At 45.5% G+C, this 21,199-nt stretch overlaps 6 protein-coding genes across 9 annotated transcripts; 4 read left to right on the top strand and 2 right to left on the bottom strand.

Annotated features, from left to right (window-relative positions):
- The first annotated feature begins 157 nt into the window (after positions 1-157).
- Positions 158-1,158, top strand: LOC111075088 (dnaJ-like protein 60). Of its 2 annotated transcripts, none has more exons than XM_022368181.2 (4): positions 158-320; positions 377-500; positions 567-895; positions 965-1,158. In XM_022368181.2, exons 1-4 carry the CDS (start codon positions 268-270, stop codon positions 1,128-1,130), a joined length of 672 nt encoding a protein of 223 aa, XP_022223873.2. In that variant the 5' UTR covers positions 158-267; the 3' UTR covers positions 1,131-1,158. The 2 variants fall into 2 exon arrangements, with proteins under 2 accessions (XP_022223873.2, XP_022223875.2); XM_022368183.2 differs by having other exon boundaries at positions 174-316.
- A 105-nt stretch (positions 1,159-1,263) lies between these two features.
- On the top strand, positions 1,264-1,856 carry LOC111075090. Its single transcript, XM_022368185.2, has one exon. It carries the CDS (start codon positions 1,415-1,417, stop codon positions 1,697-1,699), a length of 285 nt encoding a protein of 94 aa, XP_022223877.2. The 5' UTR covers positions 1,264-1,414; the 3' UTR covers positions 1,700-1,856.
- On the bottom strand, positions 1,748-13,622 carry LOC111075087 (dopamine N-acetyltransferase). 2 transcript variants are annotated; one of them, XM_022368180.2, is made up of 4 exons: positions 13,426-13,622; positions 3,705-3,920; positions 2,540-2,692; positions 1,748-2,462 (listed from the first exon to the last, which is right to left on the bottom strand). In XM_022368180.2, the coding sequence occupies exons 2-4, from the start codon at positions 3,879-3,881 to the stop codon at positions 2,013-2,015; spliced, it is 780 nt and encodes a 259-aa protein (XP_022223872.2). In that variant the 5' UTR covers positions 3,882-3,920; positions 13,426-13,622; the 3' UTR covers positions 1,748-2,012. The 2 variants fall into 2 exon arrangements, with proteins under 2 accessions (XP_022223872.2, XP_041447733.1); XM_041591799.1 differs by lacking the exon at positions 13,426-13,622 and adding an exon at positions 4,857-5,677.
- A 1,509-nt stretch (positions 13,623-15,131) lies between these two features.
- Positions 15,132-16,305, top strand: LOC111081530 (ubiquitin-conjugating enzyme E2-22 kDa-like). Its single transcript, XM_022377613.2, has 3 exons — positions 15,132-15,351; positions 15,592-15,744; positions 15,808-16,305. Exons 1-3 carry the CDS (start codon positions 15,289-15,291, stop codon positions 16,189-16,191), a joined length of 600 nt encoding a protein of 199 aa, XP_022233305.2. The 5' UTR covers positions 15,132-15,288; the 3' UTR covers positions 16,192-16,305.
- Positions 16,306-16,708: 403 nt separating this feature from the next.
- Positions 16,709-19,635, top strand: LOC111075107 (N-alpha-acetyltransferase 35, NatC auxiliary subunit homolog). 2 transcript variants are annotated; one of them, XM_041591788.1, is made up of 7 exons: positions 16,709-16,747; positions 16,826-16,887; positions 16,965-17,358; positions 17,438-18,008; positions 18,071-18,252; positions 18,314-19,351; positions 19,417-19,635. In XM_041591788.1, the coding sequence occupies exons 1-7, from the start codon at positions 16,745-16,747 to the stop codon at positions 19,555-19,557; spliced, it is 2,391 nt and encodes a 796-aa protein (XP_041447722.1). In that variant the 5' UTR covers positions 16,709-16,744; the 3' UTR covers positions 19,558-19,635. The 2 variants fall into 2 exon arrangements, with proteins under 2 accessions (XP_041447722.1, XP_022223902.1); XM_022368210.2 differs by having other exon boundaries at positions 16,739-16,757.
- On the bottom strand, positions 19,598-20,833 carry LOC111081532 (programmed cell death protein 2). The gene is made up of 3 exons (XM_022377617.2): positions 20,543-20,833; positions 20,395-20,479; positions 19,598-20,335 (listed from the first exon to the last, which is right to left on the bottom strand). Exons 1-3 carry the CDS (start codon positions 20,809-20,811, stop codon positions 19,643-19,645), a joined length of 1,047 nt encoding a protein of 348 aa, XP_022233309.1. The 5' UTR covers positions 20,812-20,833; the 3' UTR covers positions 19,598-19,642.
- Positions 20,834-21,199: the final 366 nt, after the last annotated feature.

Here is a 21,199-nt window from a genome sequence, read left to right as displayed (position 1 = left end):
TAAACCATTGCCAGTGCAACTAAACTTGTGCCCTTTTTATAAATAATTTGTATTAAAACCAATTTGTATTTGCAACAGTGAATTCGTCCAAACAGCTGTCGCAGTCCGATTTTGCTATCGATAGGCCTTTATATCATTGCATTTTGCAACACCTGTCAGTCAGCTGTTACCTATTTGTTGCGTTTTTTTTTGTAAATAGTTTGTTTAATTTCATTTCCTTTCGCTCAAAAACATGAACTAAATTTCAGAGGTCCTTGAACGTTTAAAATGCTGAGGCTTACCTGCCTGCGACTCAGGGTCAAGTCCGGCTGTACGCGTAAGTAAGGAAATTTTAGATTTTGTCGTTATATAAAATAATACTATGTTTATTGCGCAGTTTGGCTCAAGACGGGCGGAGCATGAAGGCTAGAAAACCGGAGACCCACTACCAGGTTCTAAACGTACGGAGCGACTGCAGCACACAAGACATCCGCACCGCATTCGTGGAGCTCTCCAAACAGGTAAGAGTCGGTCGCGCTGGACAGGCCAAAATCAAGTGGTTTTCTATATTCTTCGGTAATTTCCAGTACCATCCCGATGTCAAGACAAACGCCTCATGCTCTGAGAGAACTGCACGTTTTGTGCGGATTTCCGAGGCATATCGCACACTGATTAAGCCACAGACACGCCGGGACTATGACGATAGTCTGGTTTGGCTGCCATCTGGTTCAGAGCGCAGTCCTGTTGGCGGACACAGTGATTCCTCGCAGCCGTGGAATGTGATGCCGAACTTCGATCCTAGTCCCGGGCCCTACTATGGCATAAGGGGCCTGAAGCGTGTGTCCAACTGGCAGGTCGCCTTGGTTCTGATAGCCTTTGGGGTCGTTGGTGCTTTCTTTGGCTTCACTTCCGTCAAGTATGTTTTGAGTGTATTTCGGTTCGTATTTATGTATGTATAATTTATCCCATTTGTTGCACGATGAAGGCACTCGTTCGACCTGCATCGTCAGGTGCAAGACGAAGTCTCGGCAGACGCCACTACCCACCATGCCGCTGTTGTGGCAGAAGCACAGAAATATGGCAACGAGGAACAGATGCGCCGAATGGCAGATCGTCTGGCCCGCAACCCCTACAATCAGTCAGCAAAGTAGCAGAAAATAAATCCACCGGGTCTTTGTATATGTAGTGTAGCTAAATTAAACGACAGATTAGTTAGACACACTCGCTGCTTGATTTTGGTTCAAGGCAATGATCTGCTCTGTTCAATTATTTTGCAAACATCCAAAAATTTCGTCGGCCTTCGCATGGAGTTGCAAACTGTGCAAACAAGCTCGGCGCCTACTTAAGCGCTCCCGCTGGGCTTACCGAAGTATAACCAAGTCAAGCATCGACAAGACATCGCAAGACTTCGACAGTTCCCAATCTCAATCTCAACATGAAGCTAATCTCGATGACCTGCGTTTTGTGCCTGGTGGTTCTCTGCTGCCTGGATGATGCTAAGGCCCAGGACGCTTCGACCAGCAGCCCGAGCAGCACCAATACTGGAAACGCCAAGAACGTGTATGTAACCAATTTGAGGTACACTGCTGTCAGGCGGATCCGTGTGGGCAGCTCCACCATCAGCAGTGTAACCACCCGCAGTGCCTCAGTGGGTAACAGGAACCTGAGGGCCAAGCGTTCCAAGGGTAAGGCTCTGAATGGTCGCAGGGCCAGGAGCTAAGCACTTTGGGAAGGATCCTCATCCGTTTTTCTATGCTCTGGCCATGTTATCTATTCAGCTAAAAGTCAATGTTTTATTTTGAGCTCGTTCTAAACACACAAAAACACTTAAGTTTATCGACGGGTGAATTAAATTATATAAATACGTAACTTGTACTGTTTGTCTATGCTATTTTGAATCGGACAGTAGAGACACTTGAGATGGCACTACCTGGAACCCGCCACCGAACTACAAACTAAAGAATCACATAGTACAAAATCCGAACTGCGACGAGGGAGGACCAGTACCAGTCCGGTCCAACTGCTGGTCATATCTACAGCTTTGTTATTGGCGCAGCCTGTTTGCCGTCCAGATCCAGCTCCAGCTCCTTGGCCATTATCCGCATTCCGACATGCGGATGGGCCGGCTTGAAGACAACCTTTCCATCTGGCTGGTACTCGGAGAACTGCATGCTGAACACCTCGTGGAAGCCCAACTTCTCCATTACCCGGGCCGAGTAGTGGCTCGAGCAGAGCACATGGTAAACGTTAATCCCATTCTCCCGCATGTACTCGTACGCCCGCTCCGTCAGACGCCCGGCAATGCCCAGGCCGCGGTAGTTGGTGTCCACGGACAGAATTTTACCATCCAGAATCAGCTCCTCGTTGGGATAGTGGTCGAATATATTAAATTTCTCCTCAACGTGATCCATTAGGGAGAGGATCTTCTTAAATTTGGGATGATCACACGAATCGGCTGCCTTTTCAGGTACGTCGTCCGGAGACTGCAAGGAAAGTTGAGAATTATATAATTAGCTCAGACTCTCTCTTTCTCTGGCTAAAAGTAAGCTGTTCTACCTACCGGGCGTCGCATCAAGCCGTTCAGGAATATACCAATGATGTCGCCCCTTTTGTTAACTGCCTTGTAGGAGCAGTTATCGGTTAAGGGCTTCAACGAGTAGTTCTCCAGCTCCTTGCACTCCCCGAGATCTAGAAAAGTATTCAGCGGCTCGTCCTGGAGTGACAAAATATACATAGGGATATATTGGTATCCAAGACACATCCCATCCCATGCTATCGTAAATTTAACGATCGTTAGAAGACATTAAACGACTGAACAAATCACTGCCATAATTGTGTGACACGATAATGGAATTGGTGAGCAATTTAAATGATTTGTGCACGCATTCGCGATGCCTTATACTCGTAGTTTATAATTTATAGAGACAGTTCGTTGATAGGGAACGGAACTGCAACTGCATTTGCATAAAATCATTTAGGCGGCGGGTCGGGGTGGCAGGTGGCAAGTGGTGACGCGTGGAATGAATAATTTGCATAGCTAATTATATAAATATGGGCTTTGGTCATCCAATAAGCCTTTGGCCACTCATTGGATGGAGTTTTGATTAGAATTGAGACGGTAGGTAGGTAGGTGGCTGGCGGTAGGCGGTAGCATTCTCATTGGCCGGCGCATGGCATTTTCGAACGAACTGAAGTGGAATGGAACCTGAATAAGTCAAGATCAACTCTGGCATATTGATTTCAGCGACGACAAAGTCGTGATGCAAAACCAGCTGAAAGTTAGCCCTGACATGGATCATGTCCGCACCGCGACACCCGAATATTGAAAACCGTTCCCATTCCCATTCCCAAAGGATACGCCAAGTGCTGGTGGTATCTTAATGAATGTAACATTTTTACGAGGGTAGTATGCGAATTTCGAATTGAATTAAATCAAATTAAGACGATCGATCGGACGGACGGACGGTTGGAAAGGTACGTGTTCGTGCTAATTGAAATTCTTTGGAAACGCTATTCAAATTTGGTTTTGTATTCGTTCTCTCAACTCACAGCCAAGTACTTAGTTGGATCGGATCGGACATAATGGGTGAAATAAATTCACAAATCCCAAATCAGTGAACCCAGGTGTTCAGCTTGATTGGCTTTCATGATATGCAAACTGAATTCCCCAACGACTATGAGTAGCCATCTAATTGTGGGAACCAGCGAATAGCCAACAGTCTTACCTTGAAGAAAAACGTCTTGAGCATGGCGATCACAGCATCGGCGTCTTCGGGCTGCACCAGCTCTATGGTATAGGGGCAGTCCTTGTCCTTGTCCTTGTCGACGGGCGCAGATGGGGTGGTGGCTGTGGTGGTGGTCGTCGACGCCGCCTTCCCAGACACATTAAGCACGTCCTCCATTTTCTGTGTCAGACGAGCGATGGGATACAAGTCGTTCAGCTGCAAGTGTGTGAGAAGCAGACAAAACAAATCGTTTAGATCCGTTGTGGGTTCGGTTCGGATGGGGACGTGGACGTGGAAAAATAGAAAACAAACCAAACGACTGGGGAGACCGTATAGCAAACATGATAATTTATGGCTCTTAGATGAAAGGCATTTTAATTTGTTCTGTATATTTTGTAGCACATGTGCTGTGGCGACTGCCGCATCGCTGGGGTTCGCTTTTCGCTTTTCACTTGCATTTCCATTTTCAATATTCCATGGTCGAAATATTTCAAAGTCTGTTTTCATGTACGCCTCTGACAAGACCCCATAAATTATAGGCCAAAACTAAGGGTTCCTGTTCTGTTCTGCCGTCTGCCGTCTGCACACGAAATCTCAATATTTTAATAGACTGAGAAAACAGCAGAGGACTTTGTCCCCATCATATCATGGGACAAGATATAATTCTATAAGATAAGATCTACTACATATAGTACATAATACATACATACTCGTAGATAGGTGTTATATGGTATCTCGAAGTACCTGTCTGATATATGATACGAGGGAAAACTGTTTCTAATCTTCAAGACCCAAGATCAAAGAATAATAAAAAGCGAATTTCACCCGCTTCTCATAAACAGTAATTTTCCCGCTGTGAAGACTGATCATAAAAATTGACCAGCAAATATTTCGAAAATTTTCACCTGCCGAATTGCAGAGTATTGGCCCCCATGGAAGGAATGGGAATGCGTATCGTACGTATCGTGCCTATTGTTTACACTCACTTAACCATTTGCGTTGGCCCGGCCGCATCCGCATATCTATTATTGGGTGCACCACTTAGTATTTATAGACCTTTTGCCACTTGACTGTTGGAACGGGGGCAGCGGTAACCCACGCAGATACACTGGGGTCAGGGTCAGGTCAGGATGCTCTGGTTTCCACACTTACCCCACATCTGGAATCGAGCATGTTGCTCTGCATCAACGATTGATCGGGCATGTTCTGGACCTCCATGATGTTCACGAGGTTCGCGGGGTCTGGTGCAAGGTCTGGGATTTGTTTTGCTTTTATGATTTTGTTTATTGCAAAATAACGATAATTTCGCTTGATTTTTTTGTTTTTGTTGTTGTAGTTGTGGAAATGGGGAAATTTATAGCGAAATTTTCCCTTGTTTCAGCGTTTTGCTCTGTTCTTTTTGCCTGGCGCGCGCTTTTTTGCGACGGTTTTGTTTATTTATTCCGCAGTTGGAGCTTTATTTATATTTGTTTCTGTTTGGTTTTTACTCTGCTTTGTTAAACAGTAAAGTAAGCAGACACCACACAGCCGACACACACACGCGCTGCATAAACGATGAATGAAATTTAATATACATATAAAATTGACAGTTGCAAATGAAGTCTTTTCAGGGAGCACGAGAGCACACGAGTGTTTCCCTTATTTGTTGTGGGTGGGTTGAGTAGGGGGTATCCTTGATCTGGTGGTGTATGTGTATCCTTGATGGCAGCTTAGTTGCCTGAGAGCTAGCAGTGACTGCCAAACAGTGGTGTTGCCCTGCACTTTATATAGTCGCCGATCCGAACCGATCCGATACGCAGCGTGAACCGAGCCGAGCGGTACGTGAACTCAGGCAACAGCAACAGCAACAACAATAACTCGAATTCAAATCGTGGTGCGGCGAGAGGAAATATCAGTCTTACAAAGCTCGACATCGACATCGATGCCTGGTCTGGTTGGGTCTCGCCTGGTCCGTTCCGTTGCGCTCCGTTCCGTTGTTGCTGCCGTTCGCAACTGAGAGACCTGGCCAGAACGCTTTGCTGGGCTTCATATGGGATAGATCGATGCGATGGTGCCTCAGCTCTCTCTCTCTCTCTCGCACTTCTGTTCTCTTCCAATCTTTTGGGCAAAGAAAACAGAAAGCATGCCAAGTCTGAGAGACAGGGAGAGAGCAAAGGAAACGTGATTCGTCGTGACCAGCTTTCTTGGCGAAAAATCGAGTTTTCATCTGTTTCCTGTACTATCCAAGACGGATCTTTCCCTGCCCCCATGCCACTTCCGTTCCACCGTTGCTTGGTTTTGCTTGCGGTTTTTTTGTATTGATTTAGGAACTCGTTTATCGAATTTTTTTCTTGATTTATTGCGGTTTCATTTAGATAAGAGCGCACTCTAGAGAACTCCAAGTTCAGCCATGTGATATGTGGACCAACTGCTCCAGTGAATCTTTGGATTTGAGTAGGCTTTGCCAGGGAAGATAAATGTTATCACTACAGCAGATGATACTGATGATGTTACTAAAGGAACATCCAGATAATGAATGGAGTTCCATAAATCTTTATCCGTTACGTCTGTTCGGGGTGTGAATGATTGGCTGTCGGCTGTCCGGCCGGTGCTCCTCTCCTCCATCGTTTGTTTACCTTCCGCTCTCGTCTCGCCGACAAACAGAGCGCACGCCGCTGGCTCAATTAATATGCGACAAAGAAAGAAACACAAAGCTATTGTCGAGGGGGGTCTGGGTCGCTTCTCGCTGCCCCTCTTCAGTGTGCCTGTGTGGGTGGATGGATGCCGAGTATTCCACACTCTTCACATTCCCTTTCTGTGGCGTGCTCTCGGTTTAGTTTTTTGTTTAATTTGGCGCGCGCTCTCTGGCCAATTATCACCCCAGCCCGAACTCTGCCACGCAAATACCATCCCATCCCATTGAAATATTCATATTATTCACTTAATTCATTCCGCGGCGCACTGGTTGGATCCTCATACCCATTCCCATTCCCATACCCATTCCCCCTCCTGTTTTATTTATTCATAATTCAAGCGAAACACCAAACTGTTTTTTCAGCAGTCTCCCTTCTCCCATGTTAGGAATAAAAAAAAATTAAGCAATATTAATATCGTATTATACATACGAGTATGCATTGTATGTATTTTGTTTGCGGATTTTACAGGTTGTTAAAGTGCGCACAAACCAACAACAATTAGTGGGGGGAGGGGGCAACAAAATGCAAATTGTCTCCAAATTTTGTTTATCATGCAAAATCAATGGAAATTTTCGTAGATATTCGTTCGAGTATTCGAGTTCGAGAATTCCATTCCGATTGCATTATAAGTAATTAGTCAGCGCAGAGGCGCGTCCCGTCCCGTCCCCTAATGAGCAGATTTCTGTGGACATATACATATTTATGTATGTCGTGGAACTCGTTTGTGGTTTGTGGTTCCGATCGAATAGCCATTCCGTAATATGTGGTGCACTAAATTTAGCCTCAACTTCAGGTCGTGCCTCTTTTTATTGTCCCTTCCCAAAACTTTTCTTTCTTCGTCGCCGGATGACTGTCCCCAGTTGGGTCATTGTCATCGTCATCGTCATAAGATCTTTCTGGCTGCAGGTGCAGCTGCTTATGAATGTGTATTTATAAACCAATGTACAGTGTACACATTGATTTCTATATACATATATTTAATTATTGTATTGTTCCACAAAATATGGCCGCTTGATGACGATCCGGAATATCAAACAGTTGCATCCAATTTCTGGCAATCGCTTAGTTTATTCAAAGATATTCTCTTCGGGAATAATATTTTGACATTTCCAAGATAATTTTCCATTTGCAATTTCACGTTTTCTTGTGTCGTTTGCGATGATTATGCGGTGTCATGTAGTTAATGATCTTTGCCACCGTTTATGGAGGAATTGAATAGAGCTGATTGAGCGGCCTGCCGAAATTTTGCGACTGTGCCAAACGGGTTTCCACCACCCCACCACCTCTCGGCGCACTTCTGTATGTGTGTGTGTGTGTGTGTGTGATTATGATTATGCATAGCCCCATCAACCGATAACAGACTAATTGACAGTTACAAATGTTTTGCAGCACCTTAAGTTATTCAAACACACATGTTTCCCATGGTAATTATTCGCACACACAGTTGGAACAGTTTGTTTTCCTATGCAAAAATAATTCACACATTCACACACCATTTATAAAGTGTGAAAACACTTTTGGCACACACTGTGCCTAGCCTGCAGTATGCACGAATGATATTCTAGTGCGTTTAATGACTTCTGATTGTAGTACTGCTTGCTGGCTGGCTGTCTGTCTGTCCCGGTCCCGCGTCGTCGCCTCGATGCGATTCTGTTTGCATACGGATAATTAAAATCGCATTAACGCCGTTTAAGTGGGCACGGCATGGCTGGCAATTTGTAAATGAATGTACAATAAAATGATTAAACGCTGCTTCCACTCCACGGACTTGTCGAAAGCAATCAAAATCTTTGATTTCTTCCGTTTAGTCTTTAGCTGGAATTTAGCTCGAATACTGCGGAACTCTTACAGAGGGTTTGACAATGCAATGCATTTCCGTTCTTTAATAAAACATTAACATTATATTTATGCCATATGCAAGGATTAAATGGATTGGACCCTCTAAAAGTCTTTGTTTGTTGCTACAGTTAGAACAGATTTCTATTTTGACAATTTGGTGAACTTACATAATAATATATAATAATAATAATGTTGCGCATCGATGTGTCTTAAAAATGGTATCGATTTAATCCAAAAATTATTTATTTATAGTTTTTTTTTCAAATTGTCTTATGTCTTACGGGACAAGAATTTCGTAGGTTGATAAAAGTTCAAAATATCCCGTTAGCCAAGATTAGGGCAGTGGAGGAACTTTTATAACGTTTTATCTTTATCATAGAAGACAATAATAAAGGCAAACATTTTTTTACACAGGCCGAATAATGCTGAACAAAATTAATTGTTGCTGATTTTATTTGATCGTCCTATCAAAGTTAATGAAATCATATGTCAATAGATGGAATTAGTTGAGTTTCAATTAATTTAGGAAATAATGTCGGGACAGAATATTCCCGCAAATTTTTGTTTTAATTTGTTTGCCTTGGTGGCCCTTTCCATGGTAAAGCCCATTTGTGTATATGTATATTATTTATATACAACTATTTTGTTAAACCTTGTGCATCAATTTAAATGTAATATGGATTAAGGCCACATCCAGTCCAATCGGCTACCAATATTGATTGCTTAATTACCTATCAATATGACAATTATTTAAGGAAAATTCGAACCGGACTAAGGATTGCATGGCTGTGGTTAGTGGGCGTAGCCTCAATCAATTTGCATGCTAACTAAGCGCTGAATAATATTTTATTACATTGTAAGAGGTTGCATGCCAAACAGTCAAGTTTACCGACCACAGTATACCCTCTAGTGCTGTTACAAAACGAAAGCCCCATCTCGTTAGCATATCGTATAGCCTAGCAATGGGATTGAATACTCTGTGGAAGGATTCCCAAATATGTACTCCTAAAAATATATTAGGGGCACTCGTAATTATTACATTTAATCTGCTTGCACTTTGGCATAGGCATAGCGCAACGGCTCTGCTCTGTCTGACTGACTGGCAATTAGCCCTGGCTGTCATATAAATCACAAATTTTTTTTGCATTTGCATGTGCCATAAATCTTTACAAGTGCTCCACGCTCCACGCTTCATGCTCTCGGATCACAATCGAAACGAAATATTTAGCGTCTCGTGGGGGGGCGGGGGACACCAATGCAAGTTTTCGTCATAAATTTTGAAAGTTTGTCGCCAGCTTTTCCGACAATTCCACAAAAGCGGAATTGATTTCCGTCGGCCCCTTGGAGAGGTAATGGCCCCTAGGCCAGAGCCATAGACAGAGCCTGCCCAGATCTAGACAAGTGGCCCGAACGTGACTTGAAACTGAAAGCCCATGTCGGATATGCAAGTTCGATGGGTGTGACCCCAGAGGGAGCGACGCGACGCGACGCGAAGCCGGAGGAGCTGGAGGTCTGAGGCCAGAGACATTGAAAGTTTTTCCAGCTTAATAAAGTTACAAAGCCGCTGCTTCTAATTGAATTAGCCGCTCCACCCAGCCACCACCACCTCCACCTCCATGGCTGCCACAGTCTGAGGCAGCTCCGGTTTTGTAGTACTCGTACAGATATGTCCGCTTTTGTGGGGGTTTTCGCTGGCTTTGGGATTAGCCAAGAGGTGGTATAAGCCCAAACTCATTCGTGTTTGGTAAGCGTTAAAACATATAACAAAAGAGCAGATGGGAAATGGTAGATGAGAGATGGAAGCCTTCGCTTAACCTGCTTCGTGCATCTGGAAATGTGAATGTAAATGTGAATGTGTACGGTAGCCAGTAGTCCAGCATTCGATGTTCGTTCTTTGTGTTACCTAATGTTCCATTCTAAAGACATTAAAATGCTTTTATCGCATCGAGATGCACGTGTGTCAAATGGCTAACACAACACACAATTGTTTCCAAAGAACAAAACAGAAACCCGAACTCAATTATTTATCTGGCTGTTCATGTTTGAACTTCGGTTCGGGTGTCTGAGCAGCAGTTCCAATTCAATGCAAATTGGCCATTTATCATACATACTCGTACATACATACATACATATATCATATTATATTCATATGATATTCCAGATGATTAGCTCTGGGGGTCACAACTACTACTACTGATACATACGTCCGTATGTACGTACTCGTGTGTGGCACAGATATGCATTTCATCTCCGTTTAATTTCAATTCCCATTTCCATAAAGCACAACGTGAAAGGGAGGGTTGAGTCGTGAGTGGGGGGGCGGCCACTACTACTACTATTACTGAGTGCATCAGTAATTTACCCATTTTGGGTGGGGGAGGCCGTAAATTGCATTTTCCTCATTTTGCGCTTATCGTTGGGCAAACTTCATTTAAATTCATCGCTGGCACAGGCAATTTCCCTCCCCTCCCCTCCCTCCCCACCCCATTTGAATTTACATTTAGTGGCTGGCCTGAAGGCTGCCCATGCATTTCCCATGCAACAGGACGAAACTGAACGAGGCCCCATTCGGAGGCAAAAACTGCTGCCAAACAGAGATAATTTGCGGCATTCGTGTGGCAGGGGAGGACACAGAATCTGTTGTTGCTGCATCAGCTAATCCGGACAGTCGACAGTCGACACATTGCGCATTCGCCGTGTGGTACGGTACGTACAGGCAGTGCAGATTGTTGGCAGGATGCCAACAAAAGCGCACAGCCAGGAAAGCGTGCACCAGTGAGCATCCTCATCATCATCATCATCATCATCATCAGAGACAGAGGGGCAGTAGGAGCAGCAGGAGAAGGAACATCATCAGCACCAGCATCCGCTTGGCTGCCTGCAGCAACAGAAAAGCTTGCAACAATGACAGCAACAAGCTGAAACTCTGACAATGTTGGCGCCATTCTGCTGTTTGTCTTTCCTCTTGTAATAAAATGGGATCCGGCTGGCTGCTGCTGCTGCTGTTTGCTGGTGACAGCGTGCTAATGGTAATGGGATTTTCCTCCATCCTCAGAATGTTTTAAATAGTAGATACTCGTACTTCACAAGTTTCAACAACGCTGTGCTCTGTGTGCTTGTGCTCCTTCACAACATAATCATCGCCTTGCCTTTCCCATAAGTATTGCAAATGGCTTTAGAAGTCACGTCGTAGTCAGGATGCTTTGTTAGTCGTCTGGGATTGCCCCTAGGGGCATCTGCCTGCCTGCCCTGCGTCTGTTTTCAGCATTTTGTCGACGACTCCTGTTGACAGATTGATTTTGATGTGTTTTCGTTGTTGCGAGCACTCGTATTGTGGAGATTCCCAGCCCTGAGGGCCCTCGTGACGGGACTGAAGTTGTCCTTTTCTCGTAGTCCTTACGCTGATTTAAGAGGCAACAAACATTTTATCCTAATTGGTTGAGTCTTTAAGCACTTGGTCCGAGTTGAATTATTGACAAAGGCAGTGAATGTGGAGAGGGCTACAAATACTACAGGACTACAGGATAGGCACTGGCTATGCGGCAGAGTCCCGCATGCCGTGCCCCTTGGTGCACTTTCATTAATTTAATTGAATGAGAAATGGTTTGCCATAGCTCACACGCAAACACACGACTCAATGCCAGAATAGGGAAAACTGAAATGGAAAAAACTTTGCTGCAGAATCACAGAAAAAGAGAAAATCCTTCCTTTGGGATATGGATCGGGGACGGGGACGCGACCAGCTTTGGTTGAATTCAATCTGGGCCACATTTCATTCACGAACAGCCCCGGCTCTGGCTCTGGCTCCTGCTCCGTTCGGTCATTTACGTAAATCCAATTAACTGGGATGAGGCAGGGATAAGGGCGGGGGCAGGAGCAAAGGCAGGGCAACTGGCAACTGGCATCTGGCATCAGGCAGCTTTATTCGAGCGTACTCTGGTATTAAAAGGCAACAAAAACACAAACAAACCTGCGCGGCAGGGACATCAAATGGAATGAAATCCAATCAAATCGATACAAAATACTCGGTATGAGAATGCCAAGCGGCAGGAGGAGGGTCTGGAAGGGGCAAAGTGGCAACAGGAATCCGTGATAGATGCCAGGAATTTCGTCTTTACTCTCATGCTCTCCTTGGAGTTCATGGGTGGGTTGGGGAAAAACGTTGCCTGTGGCATTGCTCATACGTAATGTTGCCCCGCAAATCAATTGAAATAAACAGGATACATATGTATGTGTCTGCCTGCCTATCCTCACGAATGTGTGTCTGTGTGTGTGTGTGTGGCTGGAGGGGTTAGGGGTGAAGACAAGAAGGTTTTTTTCAACATATTTGTTCTATTTCTTTAACTACTTGTGTTGGGGTGGTGGTGGGGGCTTTTGGCAAGGCTTTGATTTTATTCGTGTGCAGTTTTTCCAACTCCCTCCCTCCCCCCTTTTGTGGGCCATTTATTGGTCTGTTTGCCATTGGTATCCAGAGCCAGGCCGTGGAGCCTTGGGGCAAAATTGGTCAATTGTCACGACCCAGTCGGCTATGGGATGACGACCCATTAAAGCCTGTTTAGAGTTACACGCAACATTTTCCCCAAACAAGAGGTTAAAACCATCCAAATCGATTCGGAATACACAAAATTAAAAAAAAATAGCTATTACTTGAAACCAAGTGTAGAATTATCAGCTATACTCGTATTGAACGATAAGATAGAGTTCTTATCGCTTGAGGTGTACTCGAACAGTCAACAACTAAGACAATCCTAGGATCTTTTGAGGAGCACTTCCAGTCAAGAATTATTTTACTGATTAGCAAAATTAAATCTTTTAAAATGTAACTTGCTGTCGAAAGCATTTCTGCACATATTTGCATTTGTATTGTACATTTTTATATAGTTGGACAATTTGTAAGATTTAATTTGGTCGCTTGCCAAAAAGTCGCGTCATTTGGGGGCTTAACTATTTGTGTTTGCTTTTAATTAAGACGTGTGCGCGCCTCTGCTTGCCTCTGTACGAAACACTACGGAACCTACTACTACTACTATTTCCGCCGTATAAATATAGTTTTTTTTTATTGTATTTTGTATAATATTTTCAGAGAGGCAGAAGTTGAAATGAAAAACATTTGGCGGCAAAGTAAATGTCAAACACGAGAAAACTCGGCCAGGCCACTACATCGATGTTCTATAATTAAATGCAGTATATTTTTGTATATAACTTACGCGTGAAATTGGCTAATAAATGAACCGTAGCGTAATATGCCGCCTCCTTTGGCCAAGTTCTCCTTTGGTTGTGTTGTGTTGGTGGATGTCTTTTTGGCTGTTTTGAGGTTCGTCTTCTTGTTCCGTCCGTTGGCACGTATTTACCACGAGGCACCGTTTCCAACTGAGGCAGAATTGTTGTAAACAAACCAATTCAACCCCTCGAGTACTTTGGCGCTTAATTTTGATATTTGTAACACTCAAATGGCAACGGACAACCCCAAAAACTGTGGGGCGGGCGCTGCGTCCACTAGGGAAGTTCACTCGGAAGTGTGTGTGTGGGGGGGAGGGGGTTGAAGTGGGGTGTAAAAGCGTGAGCGAGCTTTTCTGCTTCCACTCGCACTCACTCGAGTTGGAGCATTGCTCGATAACAGCAGCGGGTGATAAGAAAGCTGGGCTCTCAAACACGCCATGTTCGTCCTCTCATAAAGTACATTCTCGTATTTGTTTAACACAAAGATAGGAAATTTTAAGCAAATATAGTAGTAGTGGTTGGGACCAAGCCTTCACTGGTTAAAGGTTCTTATCAGCGCGCGGCACATGGCCATGACGAACCGAACGCGGCAACCGTTTGACAAGCTTTGAGCCAGACAGACGAAAACACTCAATTGCCGAAAACAACAGACTGCAATACCAATTTGTGCTGGCTTGCAATTTCATTCATTTAATTTAGTTAATGAACTTGTCGTGAGTGCACTGAACTGTTGGATCTTTTGCTTTCGTTCTTTGTTTGTGCATTTCCGCTTAAGTCAGCAAAAGTGCATTTGCTTTTGAAAATGTAACGTATCTCGGCTGTTAAGCACAACAGGAATTCTCATGTTACGCTTAACAGGAGACTGTTAGGCGCACAGTAGTTCTGTTTGTTTTTACAAAATATGTAGTTGACATGTAGTTAATGGCTATGGCGATGAATATCGCCCATCTCTAGTACGTATGAGAAATTTCATAGTTCAATAGTTCAAAAAGTTCCTTCGAGAACTGAACAATTGCAGAGTTCCATAAACAGGCGCAGCGGGAATTTTAAATATGGCGCCACTGAGCATTTATAATTATTATAATAATATTATAAAATTTAATACAGATAATAAGGCGTATTTATAATTATAAAGTTAAATGAAGCTGTTAAAAGGTGTTAGCGAGTCATTTCTGCGAATTTCGGCGTGTTTAACAACAATATAATGGCAACAATACGGGTGACGTAGTATAATTGGTCATCTTTTAGCTCTGCCATTTGGTTAGCCAGATCATTGGAGATCTGTTCGGCGTCAAGAAGTACTTCTCCACCATCTTCCGGATGGCCTCCACCTCGTTTTTATTTCCATCGTCGGTCGGCGTCCCTGAGAATACTTCCGCCCAATTAAGGGCAGTATATTATTGCTCGTATAACTTCTGTATCGTTGCATCGGTGTTCAGGTGTAATGCTGCAACATAACGCTGTTGAAATATATCCCAAATGACTGGGTACTCCTGTGCAGCCGACCTTAGGGCATCCAAATTCGCTTTATTGTGGTCGGACGCTATGGCCATTATTTTCTTGGCTGATTTTCAGGCTCCAAGAAATTTTGCAGCTCACAGTCATCAAATCTTGTTCTAAATTATTATTTTTGAATTAGGTAGCCTGGTACAGTACCAGTTTTTTTGTGCTAGTATCTGTAAAGAATAGTAAAATAGAATCACAAGTCAGTTGCAAATCATTACAGCAGCTCATATATTTATCAAAATTCCCAACTAAAAAGCGAATATTCGGCAAGCAGAGTCAGTCGTATTTTACGCAACCAAACTTGGAGCAGATCAACTGCAGCAATACAGAACCAGACAACCATCATGGCGAATTTGGCTGTATCACGCATCAAGCGCGAATTCAAAGAAGTTTTGAGCAGCGAGGAGGTAAGTCCATCATCCCATGTGACCAGAAGCTTACCCGTATGACTAGCGTCGCCATCGCCAGCGGCAGTGGTGGTGGCGGCAGTAGCAGCGGACGTTGCTTTCATTTTTGGCGTGTGAAAGTGCTATGGGTCATTGGGGCTTCTGCTTCTTGACCAGTACCGCACCTGGGGGGAATTGGGAGGAGTGTGGAGGAGCAATAATAATAGTGACCCAATCAATATCTGTAATTTTCTCTGACAGATCGTGCAGTGCGGTATCAAAATCGAGCTTGTGAACGACTGCTGGACAGAGCTACGGGGCGAAATATCAGGCCCCCCCGACACACCATACGAAGGTGGAAAGTTTATGCTGGAAATTAAAGTGCCCGAGACATATCCGTTCATTCCGCCAAAGGTGGGTATCCCTAAAGCAGCACACTAAACCGCAGGTTTAAAACAAAATGCATCTTGTCGGCAGGTTCGTTTTACGACGCGCATCTGGCACCCCAACATCTCATCTGTGACTGGGGCCATTTGCCTAGACATACTCAAGGACAACTGGGCAGCGGGGATGACGCTTCGCACGGTTTTGCTCTCCTTGCAGGCCTTGCTGTCCGCTGCCGAACCCGACGATCCGCAGGACGCTGTGGTAGCACACCAGTTCAAGGACAATTACGATAGTTTTCTGCTGACCGCGAAGCACTGGACCAGTGCTTACGCAGGCGGACCATGCACCTTCCTTGGCTGTGATCTAAAAATTGAACGCCTCAAGGAAATGGGCGTCGACGAACATGAAGCGCGCAGCGTCCTCTCTAAGGAGAACTGGGACTGGGAGAAGGCCATCAAGTGCCTGTTCGATTAGCTTGCTAAGAACACGGTAGCAGCACCCACACCCTCAATATATTTTTAATTTGTTCAATTTGTTCTTTAATAAACCACAGACCATGTTTCATGGTTCTGTTTTGTTTGGTTTGAATTGTACATTTGGTCGCCGGTTCTCCTGCTACAGGTGGGCCTTAGGACCTGCCCGCGAACCTCTTAGTCAATTAATCAATCATGTGTCATATTTCCGTTTATATTTCTTTTCACTCTTTTCTTGCGATGCTTGTCGACCAGGGGGGTATTTAATATTTCCACGAAATTTATGTAACTTTAACATATTTTACGCATTACAGGTGAAAGATTTCGGTGGTAATTTTTGTTTTGTAAGTAAAGAGGAGGATGGAGCTACAAGGAGTCTTTACAAACAGTATTATTTTCCGCGGTTTAACAAAGGTTGCTCAACTTTTTAAATAGAGGGGTGTTAAGTGGGTTAAGTCTCGTTTGATCGCCGGATAGAGGTGGAGAAAAAAAAATTAAAAACATCGATGCATCGATGTTTCTCCACCTCTATCGCCGGATTGCCCTGGTTTTTTATGGTATTAAATGGTATTTATTTTTTGGCCGGACGGTGTTTTTTCAATTTATTAATAATCAATAAAAACTTAAATTCATAGAACGTTTCTCATCGTGTGCGCTTAGAGAAGATACACAGCAAGATTGACAAGATGAGCGGGAGGTAGGCCAGCAGTTCGAATTTGTTCTATAAATATCTACTTACTATTACATATATATGTACTTGTATGTTCCTCCCAGTCCCCTCTGTGGCGTGGAGCCGACCGACTTCCAGGCAGCCGCCACTGCTGCAGCTGCTGCTGCGGCAGCCGCCACCAGGGCCAACAGCTCCTCGGACCGGGATGAGTGGAGCGTGGGCGAATGCGGTTTTATGGATCCGGAAGTGCAGCGCACAATGCGGAGTGGAAGTGCCGCAGAGGACATAACACAGTATCCGCTGCGTGGATGGCTCGATGTGACCAACGAGTTCTACTCGGCCTGTAAAGAGCTGCTACCCGGCGAACTGGCACAGGACATGATGTTTGGTCTATTCGAAGCCATGTCTGCGATCGAGATAATGGACCCAAAGATGGATGTGGGCATGGGCTTCGACAAGTCGGATTTGCCTCCGCCCTCCTTCGAGGTAGCCATCAAGGTAAGAATAAAGAAGATAGCCAGTCTCCGTCTCCTGCCTAACCTAACTCAATTCATCAATTCATTGGCACCCATTCCAGATGGGCGTTATCAAGCTGGACGACCTGACGCCCACCGAACTGATTGGGATCTTTGATGCTCTTTTCTCCTGCGTTGTGTCCTGGCTGGAGGGCAATTCAATGGATCAGGTGTTGTTCACGTGTCTCTATCTGCACGCCCCGGCTAAGATCAAGGACAAGGCGCTGCGCGTCTTCTGCACTGCAGTGCGTAATCTCATTGTGGTCATCAAGAGCATCATCCTCATAGCCGGTGTAAACGAGGAGGAGGATTTCCAGCTGTACGGCAACTCAGCCCTGCTGTCCGCGGAGAAAGCTCACCCCGGCAATATTTTTGGTTATCTGAAGGAGGTAGAGGACGAGCTGGTGCGCAAATGCAAGCAGCTGACATCGCCGGAGGACCTGATGTCCGTGGTGCATCGCCTCCGCTTTATGCGGCACCTGTTCCAGGTCATCTACCAGGTGGAGCAGATGGCAGCCCATGACAGCGCAGTGGATACAATGAGCGAGATTTACAAGAATCTGAACGTGGCTTCCGAACTGCTGCCGCTTATACGCAAAACCATTGATCGGGGCACCCAGCCCGTGGAGGGCTGTAAGTCGAATCCCAGCGATTGCTTTTCTGTATTGTCTAACCAATTGTATTGTATTCTCCAGCGGAGGCCCCAAATCCCATTGGCTTCTCGACGCGCATTCATGACCGCAGCCAGCCGCCCTCGTTTCCTCGCAGCATTAAGATCCGAGACCGTCCAGCCAGCTTTCAGTTTCTGGAGGAGATGATCTCGCGTTTCAAATACGCCTGCAAAGTGACGCGGAATAAGGACTACTTCTCAGCGCTGGTAAGGCTAACAATTTGAATAAATAAAAATTAACATTTAAGTGCTGTTCCTCCACTTGCAGAACTTCTTTATCGAGTACAGTAAAAAGTCGGGGCAGTGCATCCTCTCGAGAAGCGTGCTGCAGAGCCTATTCAACGCAAACTTGCGGCTGGTGCATGGCAGAATGCCGATGAAGCTGTTTCTGCGGCACTCGGTGCAAGCCTTCAACTCCCCGCCGGTGCTCAGTGCCAAGAACTCGGTGTCCGCTGATCCCAAGGTGCAGCAGCAGCTGGAGAACTTCTTCCGCTACTGCATCAGCCTGAACACCTTCACCATGTTTATACGCATCTGTGGCTTCAATCGGGCCAGGCAGCGGGACAAGCTGGGTCGATTAATTGAGAATTTCGACGCCATTCAGGTCGATGCGGCCAGACTGGACTCGTTTATGAACCAATTGGCCAACGAGCGGGCCATGGAGGGCAACGAGCTGCACGCCACGGCCCTTAAGCACAGCACCCACTTCTCCACGTGGGTCCTGTACAACTGCTTCCGTGCCATGCTGATCTACCTAATGTCCGGCTTCGAGCTGGAGCTGTATGCTGTGCACGAGTTCCTCTACATCTACTGGTATCCGTACGAGTTTCTGGTGGGCTTCCTCGTTTCGGCGCTGACACGCACGGAAAATATACTTTTGGCCCAGGAGGAATACGCGGAGCATCTGAGTAAGATTCAAGCGAATGGCGGCAGTGCCTCCAAGAACCGCAAGGCGGCCAAGCCCAGGAAGAACAAAAAACTACAGCGACCGTATCGTTGCGAGATAGTCTTCTACCACGCCCTCCTTAGCCTCTGTGGCGGCATGTACAAGGCCATGGGCGCCCTTACCAAAGACGGACGCGTGCGTCTGCCAATGGCCACATTTGACAACGAGGAGGTTCGATACAATCGACGATTCCGTCCCTTTGGTTCACTCACCAGTCCACCGCCCGTCAGCTATCAGGAGTTCAAGAGCATCCGCGATCACATGATGCTTGCCAGCGTCGAGGATCTGTACTCTGTGGCAGCCAAGCATTTCGATCAGGCCCGAAACATTTTGGAAAACATACAGAACCCTGACCAGGAAGTAAGTTTACAGTTCCATCTCTGTCCCAAAAATCTCGCTCACATTCCAAATCCGATCTGTTGCAGGTGCTGGACCTTCTTCAAATCGCTCGCACCAACTTTGTTGTGATGAACGTGCTGGCCCGTGGCCATCAGAAGGATGTGAAGCGCCAGCCAGAGTTTGACTTTTCCAAGCATAGCTATTTCCCCATTATTAAGTTGAAATAAGCGGCTGGCCATTAGATTTTAAATGTGTTCAACCTCCACCAACCATAATCGACTAAATTAAATGTATGTATGGAGTTTAATATCATCAATGTTGCTCTTCCGACGCAACGTCCTGCTTGACCATGTGCTCCTCTACATACCCCTTAATGGGGCAGCTCTTGGCACAAGTGTAGACCGCCAGTACGCCCCAGTCCAGGAACTCTTCCTTGAGCAGCACCAAGGTCTGGGGCATGATCTGAAACTCGAACTGACGAATTCCGCCGCAATGGCTGCAGTTGGGCAGCGATTTCAGTTGGTCCGCCACAGTGGCGGCTGTGTTTGTTATCCAGAGTGGCTCCCCGCCGCGCTTGTAGCGCACAATCTGCTCGGGCTCGTCGGCGATTTGCTTCTTAAATTGACGAAACATCTTGTCATCTGAGCCAGCTGTATTTCCAAAGTACTTGTCCATCTCCGCCTCGGAGACGTTGCTCAGGTCGCCGGTGTTGCCACTGGCCTGTAGCGCCTCAAACTCTGCCAAACGGGCGTCGTCATCCTTGACATCTTCTTCAACCGGCCTTGTGGGATTGCTCTCTATCACAATCTCAAATTCTTCGAATTCTATCGCGCCCAGCGGCTTGTGCGGCGCCGGCTTCGATGATCCGCAGTTGGCCTTGTGGTGGGTCCAATGTGCCCGCTGATGAGCAGAGGAACAATAATAGATGGTTTTGCAGCGGCTGCAGGCGTGCGGAGCATAGCAGCCACAGGCGGCACATACTTTTTTCAGGCATGGTATGGGGGGCTGGAAAAAACAATAAGAGAACGTAATTTCATCCAAAAAGTCATCGTTTCATTGCTTACCAAAGGTTCACCATCGTCTCCAGCCGCCTGTTCCGAGAAGAATTTGTTTTTCAGCGGCAGCTGCGACCTCAGCACTGTGAAATTTCTGCAGAAGCCACGAACATGAGGAGGATAATCGGGATAATTACACCAAGCTTAACGCACTTACTCTGAATTATGTGCCTGCTGGCAGTCTGCGTTCCGGCATACGAAAATATAAATTGAACGATGAAAGCTGAACTCTTCCTCGTGGGGAGCATAGAGCTGAGCCAAGAAAACTTTGGGCGCCTTGCACTTGTTGCACTGCAGTTGTGCTGTTGGTGGGAGTGCCTCCAGGTCCAGCCAAGCGGGTTGTCCACCCAGTTTGCTAGGGAAGTAACGGTTGCTCAACCATGCATTATTCTCCCGTTTCTCGGCAAAACCCAAATCAATTTCCATGTTTTTAAACGTGCAGAAGTAGCTAGGGATGTTAAATAATTGACTATCAGTATATCGATGTAAATATAATATCGGTATTTTTGTGCGATAAGCGCATAGTCCTACCACTAACCATACAGTTTATACATTGAAAATGATAATGTATATTTTGGTATATTTCTGAGATTCCAGTCACACTGGACAGCACCGACAAAACAAATCAAGTCAAATATTTAATTTTTAATAAATTAAGATATTTTTCAAAATGACCGCCAAACTCCATTTAGCGCACAAAAAATACTGACATTTTCCCCTCCTTTTCGTGGTGTGACCCGCATGTTCTTAACGGGAACCGTATGTAACGTAGATTCATTGCTGCGACGTTCCTACGCGTTCCCGTAAGATACAT

The sequence above is a fragment of the Drosophila obscura genome, unplaced genomic scaffold, assembly GCF_018151105.1.
Source record: "Drosophila obscura isolate BZ-5 IFL unplaced genomic scaffold, ASM1815110v1 contig_151, whole genome shotgun sequence".
NCBI lineage: Eukaryota > Metazoa > Arthropoda > Insecta > Diptera > Drosophilidae > Drosophila > Drosophila obscura.
The sequence above is the reverse complement of the archived record's forward strand: the minus strand, read 5'-3'. Positions and strand labels throughout refer to the sequence as shown.